General features: G+C 37.3%; 4 protein-coding genes across 4 annotated transcripts; 2 read left to right on the top strand and 2 right to left on the bottom strand.

The window, feature by feature from the left end:
• The first annotated feature begins 873 nt into the window (after positions 1-873).
• On the top strand, positions 874-2,900 carry LOC101309836 (protein SPIRAL1-like 1-like). The gene is made up of 3 exons (XM_004299243.1): positions 874-985; positions 1,847-2,128; positions 2,552-2,900. Exons 2-3 carry the CDS (start codon positions 1,868-1,870, stop codon positions 2,630-2,632), a joined length of 342 nt encoding a protein of 113 aa, XP_004299291.1. The 5' UTR covers positions 874-985; positions 1,847-1,867; the 3' UTR covers positions 2,633-2,900.
• Positions 2,901-3,292: 392 nt separating this feature from the next.
• On the bottom strand, positions 3,293-8,796 carry LOC101297257 (RING finger protein B-like). Its single transcript, XM_004301059.1, has 11 exons — positions 8,592-8,796; positions 8,106-8,255; positions 7,661-7,828; positions 7,393-7,545; positions 7,098-7,250; positions 6,112-6,276; positions 4,956-5,126; positions 4,473-4,653; positions 4,217-4,376; positions 4,003-4,095; positions 3,293-3,525 (listed from the first exon to the last, which is right to left on the bottom strand). Exons 1-11 carry the CDS (start codon positions 8,794-8,796, stop codon positions 3,490-3,492), a joined length of 1,635 nt encoding a protein of 544 aa, XP_004301107.1. The 3' UTR covers positions 3,293-3,489.
• A 955-nt stretch (positions 8,797-9,751) lies between these two features.
• On the bottom strand, positions 9,752-13,670 carry LOC101309546 (rhomboid protein 1, mitochondrial-like). The gene is made up of 8 exons (XM_004299242.1): positions 13,201-13,670; positions 12,218-12,338; positions 11,968-12,087; positions 11,645-11,755; positions 11,347-11,391; positions 10,605-10,709; positions 10,479-10,520; positions 9,752-10,138 (listed from the first exon to the last, which is right to left on the bottom strand). The coding sequence occupies exons 2-8, from the start codon at positions 12,302-12,304 to the stop codon at positions 10,043-10,045; spliced, it is 606 nt and encodes a 201-aa protein (XP_004299290.1). The 5' UTR covers positions 12,305-12,338; positions 13,201-13,670; the 3' UTR covers positions 9,752-10,042.
• An 803-nt stretch (positions 13,671-14,473) lies between these two features.
• LOC101296967 lies at positions 14,474-16,112 on the top strand. The gene has a single exon (XM_004301058.1). It carries the CDS (start codon positions 14,474-14,476, stop codon positions 15,809-15,811), a length of 1,338 nt encoding a protein of 445 aa, XP_004301106.1. The 3' UTR covers positions 15,812-16,112.
• The last annotated feature ends 534 nt before the right edge of the window (positions 16,113-16,646 follow it).

Below are 16,646 nucleotides of genomic sequence, written 5' to 3'. Positions count from 1 at the left end.
AATCAAATCTGACGATACGCCTTTCATCTTGCCATCAGGGGGTGGAGGCCATAATATGTTTTGTGTTATCAAATTGTGTTTCCTCCAAAAATTAAAAATATAAATAATCGTGTGATATATTCAATTATTATGTAATGTCATGTACAGCATAATCGGTATTTATTCGTTATCTATGGTGGTGGACGTTTTTTCATAATGTTTATGAAAACAAATACATCGCTCTATCGTATGTGTGAACTTTTCGTAAAAGTTGACTCTTGAAAATCATAAGATCAACATTTGCTATCATGTAAAAATCAATACTTGTTATTCGTGATTTGTGAAGTATTTTAAGTTTATCATTTTTCAATCACATACATGTGTTTTAACTGAAGTTTCATGTTTCGTCAAATACATGAGTAGTACACACATTCTCAAATGGCATAACTTACTCACTCGTAAAGGATGAGTAGTACACATATTCTCAATTGGCAAAATTCAATAATACTGATGCATTTTTTACTTTAAAAAAATCAACATATACAACGTTATGCAAAATAAAATATGTGAGAGACGTGACTACATAGCTGAGTAGATTGATGCAAACTATACACTTGAGAAAAACCTAACATGTATATGGTTACAACATAAGTGACATAAAAAGATTACATTCCAATCATTCCATTACATAAAAATTTTGTTAGATTTCCACTGTTTCCATAGAACCACTCTCATTGGGGGTTTTATACTATAGCACCACCCCGTTTGGGTCGAAAAAGAGCTCAAGCCCAACAGACATCAGCCCACCTCACACCGACAACCGACCCTTGAAGCCCAACCCAAAAGCACTTCCAAAAATATCTAGAAAAAGATCACAACGACCCCACAGCCCACGCGATTTTGAATTTCATTTCCCTATATATAAACGTTACCTCTTACTCATATCCCACTCCTCGCTCGCGACTCAGATCTGACTCTCCAAATCCACCCAACCCCTACTTTTCAGGTAACCGCCTCTCTCTCTCTCTCTCTCTTCTTCTTCTTCTTCTCCGCTTTGTCTTCATTTTCCCCAATTTAGGGCTTCCATTTTGCCCTAGATTCCTGTAGATCTGCTCTATTCGAACTCGGATTTCGATTTCGCGGTCAGAAATGTCGTCGCGAATCGCATTTGTTTCTGCATAATTTCGCAATTTACAGCCCTGCATTTGCATCTTCTTGTTATGTTTGTTATTTTTGACGATGGAGTTGCAGGTTTTCAATTCGATTAAGCGTTATAAAGCTAAATCAGTTGTAGAATTTTAATGTATTGAGACTGTTCGAGCAGAATTGTATTGTGATAATGTTAGATTACGTTGCTGCTTAGACATGGTTTCGTGCTTTTGTTAGTATCGGATTCTCATGGTTAGACCGGTTGCTTTTGTTTAGGCAGAGATTTTTGTTTAGTAATTTTAATTGCAGATGTCATTAATATCTTGAATGCTTTATCTCATTACGAGTCGGGGTGTAGAGATCTGTAAAACTTGAGATGAGACTCTGAGTTGCTTAGGTTCTGATTATATATTTTAGAAATCAAGTGGCATACAGATCTCTTTTGCTTTTCCCGGCCTGTGTTCTTTATTCATGTAACTTTTTGTGTCTCGGTTGTTGACATGAATTGTGGCATGAGGGCATATCATGTATTCGATCTATTCCTATGCACTTGAAAAGAACTCTTCACAATGCAAATTGAGGGTTTTTTTTCTTGTTGTGGTTTTGTGATCCTGATTATTGTTTACTGCTTGCTACTGTAGGACATAGCAGTCATAGCTTGTTATTGGTTGTCGTCAGGTTGGTTAATTGTTTTAAGTGGGTGGAAAAATGTGTGCAGGCTATACTTTAAAAAGGTAACATGCGTCGTGGAGGGAGTAGTGGAGGGGGAGGCAGTTCTTTGGGCTATCTTTTTGGAGGTGGAGAAGAAGGTCAGAATCCTGCCCCCAAAAAGGTTGTAACTCCCAAGGTTCAGGTGGAAGTTGAACCTACTCCTAAGCCTACTGCTGCTGCACCACCACCTGCGGAAGTGATCAATAAGGAGACTCCAGCAGGTGTTCCTGGGAACACTTCAAACAACTACTTTAGAGCTGATGGCCAGAACCGTGGAAACTTCCTCACAGTATGTTTTGGCTCTCAATCATTGTTTACTTTGAATCAAATAACTAGATTGTTGAAGTTGTGATTGGCAATATCAGTATCAGGGAATGTGCTTTAGAAGTGTTGCTCCAAATTTTTGATTTTTAGGTTTCCATGCTTGGGCCTCTTGGCCACCTGTATGTGTGTATGTACTGCAGTGCGCACATTCTTGTTATTACTAGGATTATGAACATCAACATCAAGAACATCAAACAATAATCAGGCCCATGAAATGGCTGATAGATAACATTATCAGAGATATGGTAGTGCTGAGAAGACCTAAATTTGTTCCTTGCACTTGAGATCTATGCACACCTATGCTGTTCTGGGACAATGCATTCTCATTGTAGTTTGCATTACTTGCTACATTGATTAGTCTGCTGATTCTTGAAAATTCGCTTGACAGGATCGTCCATCCACAAAGGTCCATGCAGCTCCTGGTGGGGGTTCATCTCTCGATTACCTGTTTGGAGGTGGTGGCCAGTAAGGCCTTTTGATGTTGGAATCGTCAGTTCTGGTCCTTGAGACCTCATGTAGATGATTTCTATTATGCTGTAATACTGTACTGCTTCCTGCAGCTAGAATTTGCATTCCGGCTTTGTTACAGTTAAATTTCATGTGTTTAATGATCTTGGTTATCAGTTCAACCCTCGATGTTTAACCAGAGTTCTTTATCTGATCTATCCCAGTATATGTAAAATGATTTTGGTTATCAGTTCAACCCTCAGTGTTCAACAAAAGTTCTTAATCCCTTCAAAAACTAAGGAAAAGCTCTTCCGATCTATCCCAAAGTTCCAACTCTTACAATATCAGTATTCAGTAAACCTTGTTACAAGGCATGAGCTTGCAAGGTTGCGGATTTCAGTGGAGGCAATGTTTAACACCAAGACATGAAAATATAAAGAAACCACATTTCCTCGGTACAAAAAGTGCCAAAAACGACCTGAGAAAATATTCTAAGATTAATTTCCATCAAAAGAGATTGTACAGATAACAAGACAAAGATTCTCATGGAAATAGAACCAGAAGCAGAATGTGATTAGCTGCAATAGCAATTCTTTTGCTACAGAAAGAAAGCGACCAACTTCTGATACAAAACCTCGTCTTCCACAATGTATGAAGCGGGTTGAATCGGAACTAATCACTAGGTTTAGACGAGTACAACATACAACTAGAATCCTAGACCTAGCAATATTTGAAGGTGACAGATTACATCAGTTAGCAAATTCTGTATATCCCCCTCTACATCACATGCATTCATGATCGCCTTGACATGATAAATGTACAAATAAATGTGGTTTTTCTTTGGGGCATGTTCAGAGATAATCCTCAACCAAACTGTAGTTAAGATATTGCTGCACTGTTTCCTCCGGTTGTTATCTGTCATCACAAAATCGGACAGCTAATGAGCTCATCAGAAGATAATATGCAATACTAGTTAAGTCAGATTCATTAAGGTCACCATGGCAACTAATCGTTTTGGTCTGTCATCGGATGAAAAACTATGTATATATACGTATATATGAAATAAAAATAAAATATCATGTAATTGATCTTTTTGGTTTCCATGTTCCATGTGATTTGAAGTACATACAACTGGCACGATAGAAGGAAGTTCTGAATCAATGAATATGCTGATTTTCAAAACGAATTTATACCGTTCATATCTAATAGCTATATGCTACCAGATGAGAAAATAATACTAGTTCTATGTGAATCTGTTGATTTTAACCAAGCTTGGTAATGATGAAATGTGTATCAAAGAAAATGTCATGAATGCATGCATGCCTATGTGCATGTAATGCAGCAAGCCTCCAACAGACTATATCAGAAATTAAATGCTCATTACAGTCATACCTCGGTTCTGTCATTTCCTAGACCTTCAGTGTTCGATTTTAGAGCATCTCCTAGATTCGAGGGATTCACCAACTGCACAGGGTTAGAAGAAACCTGCATAACAGTCCACATTGTTTCACATCAGAAAAATTTACAGTGCAAAGGGATGCAGTGTTGTTGTAAGATATCTTTAAGTAAACTTTTAAGATTGCCAAAAACAGCACACTTCCAAGACCTGTCCGCTAGCAATCTCTTGTGATGTGGACTCCTGTGCTTGAGCATTGACCGGCTGTCTGAGATCAATTGCCTCTTGGCCGATGCCTTTAGACTCAGTTGACTTGCTGTTACAACCACCATTTGACATTATCCCATCAACCTCACTGGCAACCCGCTTCCTGAAGTTACAATCACAAAATCATATTTAAAGTTAAAAATTCTACATGGGAGCAGCAGTGATTGATATATCGTTATCGTGATTGACCATTACTTACCTACTGGAATTAGGAGCTGCGGGAATACAGAACTCTGACTTGTTGGAAAACAATACACCACGAAGTGGCTTTCCATCAATAACAGTTTCAATTGTATATCCATCAAACAACCTTTCAGTAACCTTTGCTTGAAATGACCTCTTTGCCGGCGTGGACTGATTCAATGGGATAACTTGTTCACCTGCAGTAACAGATAACCAATAAAAGTCATCTGCATACATATGTTAACTCCTAAATCATGCAGCAGAACCTTAAGGATGGAAATTTCAGCTCCTATAATTGAAGATATGGCGAGCACACTCAAAAACCCATCCACGGACAAAGTAAATGTATTTAGATCATATGCATGCAGGGGACAGTAAGAATCCAAACACAAAATGATAGTAATCTCTTAGACAATAGTTGCAGGAAAAAGCACAAAGTTTGGGACTCCTAGAAATATATGCAAAGCCAATGAGACTCTAACCGGAAAAGTATACTCACCAGATTGGCCATAAAATGGAATTGTCCCATGCTGGAAAATGTCAGCACCAGTTCCAACTGGAACAAGAGCTCTGTCATGAATTGGAGTGAGATTTTGTTCTTGGCACTTTAGCTTTAATTGCTTCCTCAATGATAACTTTTCGAGCCTCCTTTCACTCTCTCTGACAAGTCCTAAAATTAGAAATTATATCAGATCAGCAAAACTTTTATCAAATTTCATACTCTAGCAAAAGTATCTAAAATAAACAAATATAATAATTCAAGGGAGCTTCCATTTAAAACCAGGAAATTCCAAAGTTACCCAGTGGTTTAGTGAAACAATGTTAATTCAAAAAGGATTTTATTTTAAGAGAACATGAGAGAGAGAGAGAGAGAGAGAGAGAGAGAGAGAAGACTTGAGCCTTAAAAGGAGTACTCAGAAGAAGCAATAAGAAAATATCTATGATGTATTGGAATTGGAAAGATTTAATTTGCGAAGCTCCAGTGCAGATCAGCTCAAGGAAGCTCGGTCGTGACCAAATTTCAATAGTTATATAATAGGAAATACTGAGAAGGGTAAAGTTCAGGTTCAAAAGTTTATTAGTTATATAATAGGAAATGTTCCATGGTACCAACAAAAGTCAGCTGCTTTATGTAATTCCTAGTTTCATGGTCGATATAAGGAAATGTTTTACACTATATAGAAAATACTGAGAAGGGAAAGAACAGGTTCAAAAAGTATGAAAGCCGAAAGAGCATCACGAACATGGAACACTGAAATCCTGACTCTTAGTTTTTGTGACAATAAATCAAAATGAACAATGATTGCAGGAATATCTGGAGAAAAAGGAAACAATTGAAGTATAGGATCTTCAATTAAGGAGAAGAAGATTCTCCTTTTACCATACAGATCCAAGCTTATGGTATATGAGAAGCACTTTCTTTAATTAAACGATAATAAATATAACATTCACTATTTCGTGATGTGCAATTTGTTGGGATTTGGGATGTGGGTGTTCAGTGGTCTATGTTGAGCTTGATAGTGAATGTTTGATTTGCTGATTTAGGGTTGTTTACTCGATTATATTAAGGAAGATGGGTGGGGTGTTGTCAGGTTTAGAAGTGCAGCGGATACTTGCACTATTCATGGGAAAATGATGAAAAATTCACACTTCACCTGTGTTCAAGTAATACATGTCATCCAGTCCTTCAAGACTTTTATTGCAACCACCAATAAACACAAGAACACCTCCTTTTGCAGGATCCAAACAGTCCCCAGCAACCGAAAATCTAGCAGAAGGTCCATCACCTGTAGTTATCACCCTTGTCCACAAGCCAGTATCTGCACCAACATTGGGAATAAAGTAGTGGTATCATTAAAAAAGCAAATTTATAATTGAGCCAACACATAAAAGGAGCTAGAACACACAGTACATGTAGACATAGAGATATCAAACCGACAAATAATCCACAAATGTAGCCAAACCAACAGATAAGGGAAAAACAGAACAAGCAGTGCATGTTCTGAGTCTCTTCAGAAATCAATAAATTATTTTTGAATCAGTCCAATATATTCTAGCTAGGTAAGAAATGATATATGGTGCTTGTAACTCTAGTGGTGAAGAACATTTAGTGTACAGTCAAGGTCAAAATCAAATCCCTGCTCCACCAATATCACCAATTATGTAAAAATGAAATAATATAAGAAACATTTATTGGATGAATGGATCTCCACCCATGACCCACCTACTCTTTTAACATTTCTAATAAATTTAATAACATCAATAATAAAGGAATTATTTCCTAACTTCCACAGCGCAAAAGCATTAAATTTTTCCGAACATTACTTTTTACAAAAGAAAATATATACAGGTAAATTCAGCCATAACATTGAGGCCTGGTCCTGCCAGTGCATCTCAGTGAAAAAATTTGAAGAAAAATAGAATCAACTTATTCAATGATATCCACGATAGACCCACAGGGAGCTACAAGAACTCAAATATGTGGTTATCTATATAACTAGTGTAAAATACTCCCATGACTCCTATCACATATCTCAATCCTGAAATTCAGAGATTTTCTTTCTTCACATACGGTCCACACATGTATGCATACATATATGGAAATACTAGAATATGTTTTGGAGAAGTATTAATTACATACCAACATCAAGCATGTAGAGGTCATTGTATAGACTTTGTGCGTCTGTGAATCCCCCAAAAACAAATAAGTTCTTCCCAAAAGCAACCGTAGAATGACCACCTCGGGGTGGTAGTAATTGGCCGGAAGTGTTCAGCTCCCTCCACACTAGCGTATCTAATGCAGTTCAGTGATGCCATTATTATTAAAAGTACATATCTAAACAACATTCCAAAGCTAGACAAACAATATTAACTAATGAACGATTGCTGTGTAATGCACTTTGTAATGGTCAAAGAATCTAAGAAAATAACACTACCTGCATCGAGAATATGGACATCAGACAAATAGTAATCATGCCCATCTTCCCCACCAATCACAATCACTGTGTTCCTTGAAGATGAGCAAGTATGGCTATCACGAGGAGATGGTGGCTGGCCCGATGTTATAGCTTTTTTCCATGCAAAGGTCTCTACAAGAAGGATGAAGAAAAGATTAAACTTGTATCATGTATAAAATTTATCAGGGGATGCTCAAGCCCAAGTAAATGCATAATCCAAACTAACAATCAGATGAAGAAAGCATACCTGTATTCAAGATGTACAGATCATTGTAGTAGACTTCCTCATTATTATTTGCTGATTTTCCACAGCCACCAAAGACAAATAGGCGCTTCCCAACAAGCGCTGCACTATGGCCTTCCCGAGCTTCTGGCCCCTCACCTCTTAAAGTTGGAGATATCCATGTATGTGAAGCTACAAAAAGCATCAGGAACATAAGCAAGTACAGACACAACATGCACATCACAAAAGTAGGTAATAAAGACTCCAATATAAGCCTGAACTGGGAATGGTGTTGGCAAACTTTGTGAGTTCAAAACTTTTTAGATTCATCTCATAAACATACTGCATACCATATGCAGAATAAATACATAACATCTAATTAAGTTACTCCACCTAAATTTTGTGGCTAGAACTTGTAGCTCATCAAAAGACACCAAGGAAGGCATTATACAGGAGAGAAATCACTCACAAGTGTCGAGTATATGCAAATCCTTGAGAGGGTTCGTCCCATCAGTGCCTCCAAACACAAATAGATTCTCACCAACAGTGGTACAACTGTGGCTGTCCCTTGGAGTTGGAGGTGTGCCTTTTATCACTGGCCGGCTCCATGCATGCGTAACTGCACTCAGCAACTCACAATCAGAAAATGAACAATCTCCATAACCAAAAGAAACCAACTTCCCAGTACAGCAATAAAACCCTAAAAACCAAATCCCCACCACTAGTCTTGTATAACATGAATCAACAAAATAGAAAATCCCAGTCCAAATATGGAAGACAGATACATAATCCCACAAATTAAACCCCAACATGCACATTAACCCACACAACACATCATAAAAATCCAAACTTTCACCCACAGCAATCAAGAAACCAACAATGGCGACCAGAATTAGCAGAAAACAAATAAACCCAGAAATCTAAGAACAAAATTGAGCATCTGGGGAAGACCCACCAGTGTCAAAGACGTGAACTTGGTTGGTCTGACAGTTATCTCTGCCATAACCACCAAAGACATAGAGCAACCTTCCTTCTTTAATGGCGTTGCAGGTGTGGCCCCACCTCTTGCCTGGGCCATATATGCCATTCTGAAGCGACACTCCTTGTGGGTGGTGCTGAGCTTGGTGTGGAGGTTGAAGATGGACCCTTTCCCACCTCATTTTGGTTTTCTGGGTGTTTACAAATTCAGAGCAGAAATAGAGCTGCCGGTAGAAAAGTGAAAGATGTGAAATTTTGGGGATGAATTTTTTTTCATTCGGGGGGAGTTGAGTGGGATTTTTGTTTTTATTGGGAGTGGCATCATGCAGTTGGGGTAATAAAGAATAAAAAAATGGTAAAAATGAAATATGGTTTTCCTTTTTAGAATTTAGATTTGAATACATAACTCATAAATGCGGTTGAGTTCACGAAAAATAAAATAAAGCATTGTCAGTAGATGACGTGTATTTATACATAAATATATGGATGTCAAAAATTATATAACAACATAAACGTTGGTCTCCACATAAAAACCGCATTGTGTATTTCGGTATTTACACGTTGTCTATACACGAATAAAAAGATGTAAATTTTTTTTCTTTTTTTCTTTTTAGATCAAACGTGAAGTTTGTTGTCCAATACCATTTCGTAAAAGTTCCCCATTTTATGTGGGAAGTCGTGCATTCGATTCTTAATAAACATGTTGTTGTATCTGAGTTGTTTATTTTTTTTATAAAGAATTTGAACTGTTTATTCGATCACAAACAAATTTAAAATTGATAACGATGGCTTCCATACATAAAAAAAATTTCGATTACTACCAAACATAAAATTTGCTCAGAAGATTTTACCTTTGTGGATATTTTATAATTTTGACTGACCCAAAAGGACAAAATGAAAAATTATATAATTTTTTTTCCTGATTTTGCGTTATTTGCGTTACATGCAATATGTTAATTGAATTTTTAAACACTTTGAGGCTTGAAGTAACGAATATGTTTTGGACTTATGGGCATCTACGAATCAGGATGAAACTGGAATTACTCGTAAACTGGGCCAACACAGCTATTCTCACGAGCCCACCTGCACTAAGCCCATTGAGTAGGCCCAAACTCTAACCTCAGTAACTATTTTCTCTGGCTGAAGGTCCAGAGTTGCTCTTTTCACAGGCATGAAATGCTTTAAACAGAAGAAATAAGCAACACTTTCCACACTAAATAGAGCTCAGCTATTCCTAACCGTCTGAATATGACATTAGGAAAAGTTGAACAAGTCTTGGAAGAAGTTTGTGTCATTGAATGAATCGGTAATATAACTCGAGAAGGAAAACCTACTCGAAGGCACTGACTAATAGCTAACATGCTGGAACATCTCAGTTTCCTACACATGACATCTACAAAATGCTACCTAAGTAATCTGCAGACTCGTCTAGAATAAACGACGCCCCTTTCGAAGTCTTGCCCAGGCTATGGCTGCTACTGCCGCACCGCCCAAGTGTGCAGCTCCTGAAATCTGACTGTTTCCCTGCAACAAAAAATATAATGTCATATATACTAGAAAATAGTGACAGCAGAGGACTAGCGGTTCGATGGCATGGGGAAGAAAGTTATGGAGTTCGAAGTTTCAAGCGCAGTAAGGTACAATGAGGTTAGCTTATCACACCTGAACAACAATATGCAGTATACAACCAAAATGGTGAACAAAATCAAATTGCCAAAATACTCGGTTTAGGTTTTTTTTTGTTTGTGGAAATAAATACTCAAGTTTAGTTTTGAAACCAATGGGTGATGATCATCATGACTCAACTCCAACTCTATTTGAAGGCCGATGCACACACAAATGAAAATGGTAGAAACCAACATACCTCCATTATCCTTAAGATATCCTTTCCAATTAGAAAGATCCCCTAAAACAGAAAAACCAGAAGTTAACTTATTTAAGTATTTGCATAATGACATCAACAAATGACACAACATAGAAGCACACTTACCAGCAGCATGGCAGGAACTGGTATGATAAACTCTAAGTAAAGAGTAGCTGTGGGGTGAAGAAATATATCAAGCAACATGATAGCATTAACGGCACCGCTTGCCCCCTGAAGGTCACAAACAGACTCAATAGTTAAACAACTTGGATTTTCAAGTCATGCTCCTGACAGAACATAAAACACTAATCAAAGTCAGGTTGTCGATATTTAGTCAAACAATCGATGAAAATAATGAAGCTGGTGGTATGAAGGTCTATATTAAACGATTCAGTATTCATCCCTTCTTGCCTCTGTATAACAAGCTTCATTCAAAACATAACTTGCATTATGCATGGCATAATATGCCAGAAAACAAACAGTGACTTGAATAAAGAGACAACGCCTCTAAATGCCGTGCATAAACAATAATTTATGTAGTGGTGCGAACTGAGAAACGACAAATGTTCTCGGAGAGAAGTTAACTTCCACAGTACATTTCCTTATATTCAATGGTTAGATTTCTTTATAAAACAAGGAGAAATAAGGAGGTGGAAAATAAATATACACCCAAACACATGCAAAAAAATAAATCTCACATTTTGATTTTTCATTAATAACTTCATTGGATGGATAATTCAGACTAAAAAAGTATAACAACCCTTTCATGATTTAATTTCCTTTGCTAATTATTCATAGGCTGATGAAGTTTGTTGACAAAATTATGCAGAGAATCTACTATCATTTAGTAGCCTGGTTGATAACATACCAAAGCTGGAGTCTTAGAAGCATCCATCATCCCAAATGGTCGGTTCTGCAAAAATCAGATTGTGAGAAACATTAGCCATATTCAGTTCACTGAAATATAATTGACATCTACTTAATAATGTTATAATCTTTTCGGGCAATTTAACCACTAAACCATCTACAGTATCTACTACTTGGCCAGAAATTTTACTTGCGGACAATTATCTTTGTTTATAAAATACCGACTCAATGCTTCATGTTGGTTGTTTCATGTGAAAACTGATAAAGTTGTTATCTTTACTTCTTTAGTATCCTGGTACCTTTGATGATGCAGCCAGGAAGGCATGGTGCACCAAGTAAAAGACTGAGCCACCAATAGCTCCAGCTAGATACAACTTTAGCAAAAACTCAGGCCCGAATGTTCTTCCAATCTGGTCAATACACCAAAACCAGATCAGCAAGATTGAAATTTGATTGAATTCACCACTTCATGCAGATTAAACTAAACAAATAACTTGAGCAAACTTAGCTTTATGATACAAGACATATATAGTAGCATACACGAATCCTTTAGGATGTATTTTAAGAAAAATTTGATGCAGTAACAAGCAAGAAAAATAACTTATGAGGACAATGAGCTTACATTGATCCCAAAAAAATACAGTCCAATCATGTTAGAAATGATATGCCCAACATCAATGTGACTAAATGCAGAAGTTATCAATGTGTGAAGACGCCCACTTGTAACATTGTATACTGAGAGCTGCTTAGAGAAAATCAAGAAGTTACAAAATTGAAGTTAGAAATGAGCAGCTATAAAGAGTCTTTCCATCAACATATTGTTTCCTTAGTTGTGCACTCATAACTTTCGTCAGTTATGAATAAGAACTCACAGTAAAATTCTTGTACATGAATACAGGGTCTGCTATCTTCCATAAAAGAAAAACAGCAACATTAGCTATAACCAATCCCAAAACCATGTCACTGCTTGATAACCTTCCCAACCATGATCTCCTGCAAACAGAAGATCTAAGTTATTCACAGAAAGGATCTTGCATGTACTTTATTAAACGACAAATATGGTATAAAGCCAAACTCCAAAATCTGCTGTTATGTTTGGAAGTATTCTTTTTGAAATCGTCGATTTTGAAAGAGTACTTATTTTGTAGCAGTATCGAAGAAGCAAGCTGAACCAGAAACTGAATATCAAAATAGCAAAGCTACACTTCATTTGTAATGCAGACCGAATCCACAAGTAAAGCAAAATTACCCTAGTCATAACTCATATGCAGTAAGTCTTGCAAGTGAACAAACTTATCACATACCAGAACTCATTTTTATTTATTTCAAAAACACAGTAACTTCACATTTTCAACTTGCAATGATATTAAGGCATAAAAGGATCCCACACTAATCTTCCCACTAATGTAAATACATAATCAGGTATGCAAGTACCAACTACAAGCAAATCAGTTACTTGATTGCCTAAACGATATAAGTCGTATTATAATACCAAACCATAATGTCATACACAATTTTGTAACAGAAGATATAAATGGCTATTTGCAGTCAAGAATGCAGGAGCTTTTGTGATGAGTAAAAGCAGGCAAGTAGGCAACACATAAACAGAAAAACTTGTACAGTCCACCATTCAAAAACCGAAACGTGTTGTCCTTTCAGTTCCCTACCACATTGCTTTTCTCTCATGGGTCAATTTAATCATAACCCAAACTCAAATATTAACCAGAAAAAAGAAACCCAATTTCCCACATACATGAAACTTCATAACACACAAAACAAAAGCAGAAAACTTTGTTCAACTCCCTAACTTCATTGAAATTTAATCACACACTTTGACAGAGAACAGATACATTACCAGGCACTCTGATTAGAAATGCGACTTGGGTTCAAGTCAAAACTCTGTCTGGGAAATTTGCGTTGGAGAAAGGCAAGCCTGCAATCCGAAAGTCTCTTGCTTGATACCCTCAAAAGGGTATTTGCGGAACCCAGCAAAAAGTGCCTCCTGATTATTGGGTTGGAGAGAAAGCCATGAATTTTGTGAGTGAGATTGTGCTGATGGGGAAGTGGGTGTGTGGGGAAGGAGCTAAAGAAGTGATTTTGGGACTGGGTTTGGGGTGGTTTGGTGAAAGAGAAGGTTTTGTGAGGTTGGAAGTGGAAAAAGGAAGAGCTTGTGGTGGTGGTGGTGGTGGTGGAGGTGGTGGTTGAGAGGTTTTTGGTGAGGTTTTGAGGCTAATTTCACAGAAAGAAGCCTCTGCATTTTTGGAGGTTTGGAATCAAGGAGCTCTTTGATGGGTTTTGGGGGAAAGTTTCTTCCTTTCTTGTGTTGGAGATCAATGGAAATGTAAGGGGGTGGAATATTTCAAATGCAAGAGGTGAAAGGAAGTGACTTGTGAGTTGGGACCTGTGAGTGTTCTTTTTTTTTTTCTTTTTTTTTTTAAACATGGACCCGTGAGTGTCTCTCATCATATATTTGGTAATTTGGCATTAAATCTTCTACTGCAAGAGGTGACGTAGGTGGTACTCTGAAATGGTAAATCCTTTTACGGTACATGAGGTATGATGAATTGGACAACTTGATACCTAGTGGTGCCTTGAGGTATCGAAGTGTTATTTTCTAAAGACAAGGTAACAAAAGTATGATTGATCATATCTCATGTATCATAAAAGGAATTTACTTTACTTCTGAAAATATGTTTATGTAAGGAGTAAAAAGAAAATAAATATGTTTATATAAAGAGTAAAAAGAAAATATAATTATTCTTATGATCTACAGCTCTACGTATTTTGAATATAAATTAACATTATTAAAAACAACATTCGATAAGCTGAAATCAAACTACGTTTACAGCAAGATAATCGGCATTCCAACCGAAAATCTTATTCTAACAAAACCAACTCCATACAAGTAGCTATAACTTCTTTTCTGGTCTACATATTTTGGATGAATGGTCACGGTAACAAATAAGTTTTGGATTTTACAGTTGTAGCTCTTATGTTTCACATTTTGTCATTTCTCCTTGTTTTTTTACTTTTACCGCGTAAAAGCGGGTCTCTGCTAATTGCATATACGTAGCCATGTAGGCAGCGAGTCGCCCAGTCTCTGCTGTGCTCACCCAGAATTGTCAAAAATGGCTTTGAGGGTTCTAACCAGAACCATACTTACCCGCTTCACATTCACTTTAAACCCCAAACAAAACCCATCTCTCCTCCACCAAAAGTTCCAATCTTTCTCATCAAACCCCAGATTTTCCCAGCAAATTTCCAATCTACTCCAAAGGTACGGCTTCCCATCCTCCATTGTTCACAGTTTCATATCAAAGAATCAATTTTTACTCAATTCAGAATTTCATGAGTTAGAGAAGTCTCTGGTTATTCTTTTGTCATTCAAAATTGATCAGAATTCCCTTGTTTCATTGATATGTGATTGCCCTGGTGTTTTGGATTTTGAGTTTCTTAAGAAATGGGAATTGGGTTTTTCAAATTTGGGGATTTTAGGTGCTTCCCCATTGATGATCAAGAGTGTTTTGGAACATTCTAGGAGGTTTCAGATTGACCCAGATGGTGTTTTTGGGAGTGTGGAGGCTTTGAGGGGTTTAGGGTTTAAGGATGGTACTGTGTGTAGGGTTTTAGAGGGGTTTCCAGGGGTGGTGTTGATGAATGAGAGGGAGATAGGTAAGAGAGTTGAGTTCTTGGTGGGATTTGGGATTCCGAGGAATGGAATTGATCGGGTTCTTTGTTGTTTTCCAGGGGTTTTAGGATTTGGGGTTGAAGATAGATTGAAGCCATTGCTTTGTGAGTTTAAAGATTTTGGCTTTGGTAAGGATGTTATCAGGAGGGAGATTGTTAGAGAGCCAAGAGTTCTAGGCATGGAATTGGGTGAAGTTTCGTGGTGTTTGGAATGGTTGAGGACTTTGAAATGTAGGGAACCTATCAAGGAGAAGATTTACAGTAATGGAGAATTCCGAGCTGGCTTTGAGGTGAAGTTGAGAGTTGACTGCTTGTGCAAACATGGGTTGATACGTAGGGAGGCTTTTGAGGTGTTGTGGAAGGAGCCGAGGTCAATCATATATGATGTAAAGGACATTGAGAGGAAGATTGAGTTTTTAACACAGAAGATGAAATTCAATATTCGTTGTTTGGTTGAAGTTCCGGAGTACTTGGGTGTGAATTTTAGGAAGCAAATCCTTCCTCGGTTCAATGTGATAGAGCATTTGCGATCAAAAGGTGGGCTTGGTTGCGATGTGGGGTTAAAGGGTCTGATCAAGCCTAGCAGGCTTAAATTCTATAACCTGTATGTGAAGCCATATCCGGACTGTGAGAAGATATTTGGAAGACTTTCAGGAGATGGTAAAGTACGAAACCAACATCCTGCTGGACTATGGAAACTATTTAAGCCACCAAGTTATCCAGAATCGAATGATGATGTGAGGAACACAAAGTCATTTATGGAATCACTAGGTCATTGATTATACCAACGATTTTATCAGATGGACTTCTGCATCTTGTAATATGGGAATGGGTAGCATAATTGTTTAATGTCATGAATTCTTCTTTGGGTGCATAGAGAACATACTCGACGGTATTTGGCAGTTGCCTTTCAATTTGGGTACATACTGCTGATACATGAGTGACTGATATCTTTCAAACTAAAGAGGTGGTTTTGGGCAGAAAGATTGAACAAGACATGCAAGAAAGTGAACTGAAGGGCTGGGATTCTTAAATTCTTTTGGTTTTAGAAACTAGAAGTGATATAAGTCAACCCTTTGCTTCATTTAGAGCAAATATACAATTTTGATGTCTATCGTTGACAAGTATTTGAATCAACCATCTTTTCTGATTCACATCTACTCATCACCTTGCCCAGAAGTGATCTTTGACTTGTAATTATGATTATTACGGTGCATATGAAAGATGAGACAGAGAATGAAGAAGCTAGTAGCAATGGAGCGAGCATCCGATTAATTATCCACTTATAGAAGCTCGAAAGGCATGACTGGATTTGGCGGCCCGGTATCTGGTTTAATGTAAGCAACAGTATTGATGTCCAGTATATGAGAAGACGCGAGTCAAGAAGTTGAATCATAATAGATTATGTTGTTTTCCCATTGAAAAGGGAAATGAGGAAAACTTTCTTCCTTGTCCTTTGCAATTCCTAAAATATATCTCTAAATCATCAGGATGATTAGAATCTTACATCAAGAAAAGTTCAATATCCAAGTTTGTGTTGGTGAATGATTCAGTAATATAAAACCTGCCGGAAGGCACTGATCAATAGTTAAGATGCAGGAATATCCTACCCAT

Source organism: Fragaria vesca, linkage group LG5 (assembly GCF_000184155.1).
Source record: "Fragaria vesca subsp. vesca linkage group LG5, FraVesHawaii_1.0, whole genome shotgun sequence".
NCBI classification, from domain to species: domain Eukaryota; kingdom Viridiplantae; phylum Streptophyta; class Magnoliopsida; order Rosales; family Rosaceae; genus Fragaria; species Fragaria vesca.
This window is presented reverse-complemented; position numbering and strand designations above follow the sequence as displayed.

Bases quoted from the DNA above. Each gene is read 5' to 3' on its own strand.
- LOC101296967 (XM_004301058.1), top strand. From the start codon at position 14,474: ATGGCTTTGAGGGTTCTAACCAGAACCATACTTACCCGCTTCACATTC.
- LOC101309836 (XM_004299243.1), top strand. From the start codon at position 1,868: ATGCGTCGTGGAGGGAGTAGTGGAGGGGGAGGCAGTTCTTTGGGCTAT. The intron at 2,129-2,551 runs GTATGTTTTGGC...TTCGCTTGACAG, and splicing joins ACCGTGGAAACTTCCTCACA to GATCGTCCATCCACAAAGGT.
- LOC101297257 (XM_004301059.1), bottom strand. From the start codon at position 8,796: ATGAGGTGGGAAAGGGTCCATCTTCAACCTCCACACCAAGCTCAGCAC. The intron at 7,546-7,660 runs GTATGCTTTCTT...TCCTTCTTGTAG, and splicing joins TCTGTACATCTTGAATACAG to AGACCTTTGCATGGAAAAAA. The intron at 7,251-7,392 runs GTAGTGTTATTT...GAACTGCATTAG, and splicing joins TGTCCATATTCTCGATGCAG to ATACGCTAGTGTGGAGGGAG.
- LOC101309546 (XM_004299242.1), bottom strand. From the start codon at position 12,304: ATGGTTTTGGGATTGGTTATAGCTAATGTTGCTGTTTTTCTTTTATGG. The intron at 10,710-11,346 runs GTATGTTATCAA...TGTGACCTTCAG, and splicing joins CTTCTAAGACTCCAGCTTTG to GGGGCAAGCGGTGCCGTTAA. The intron at 10,521-10,604 runs GTAAGTGTGCTT...TTTCTGTTTTAG, and splicing joins CAGTTCCTGCCATGCTGCTG to GGGATCTTTCTAATTGGAAA.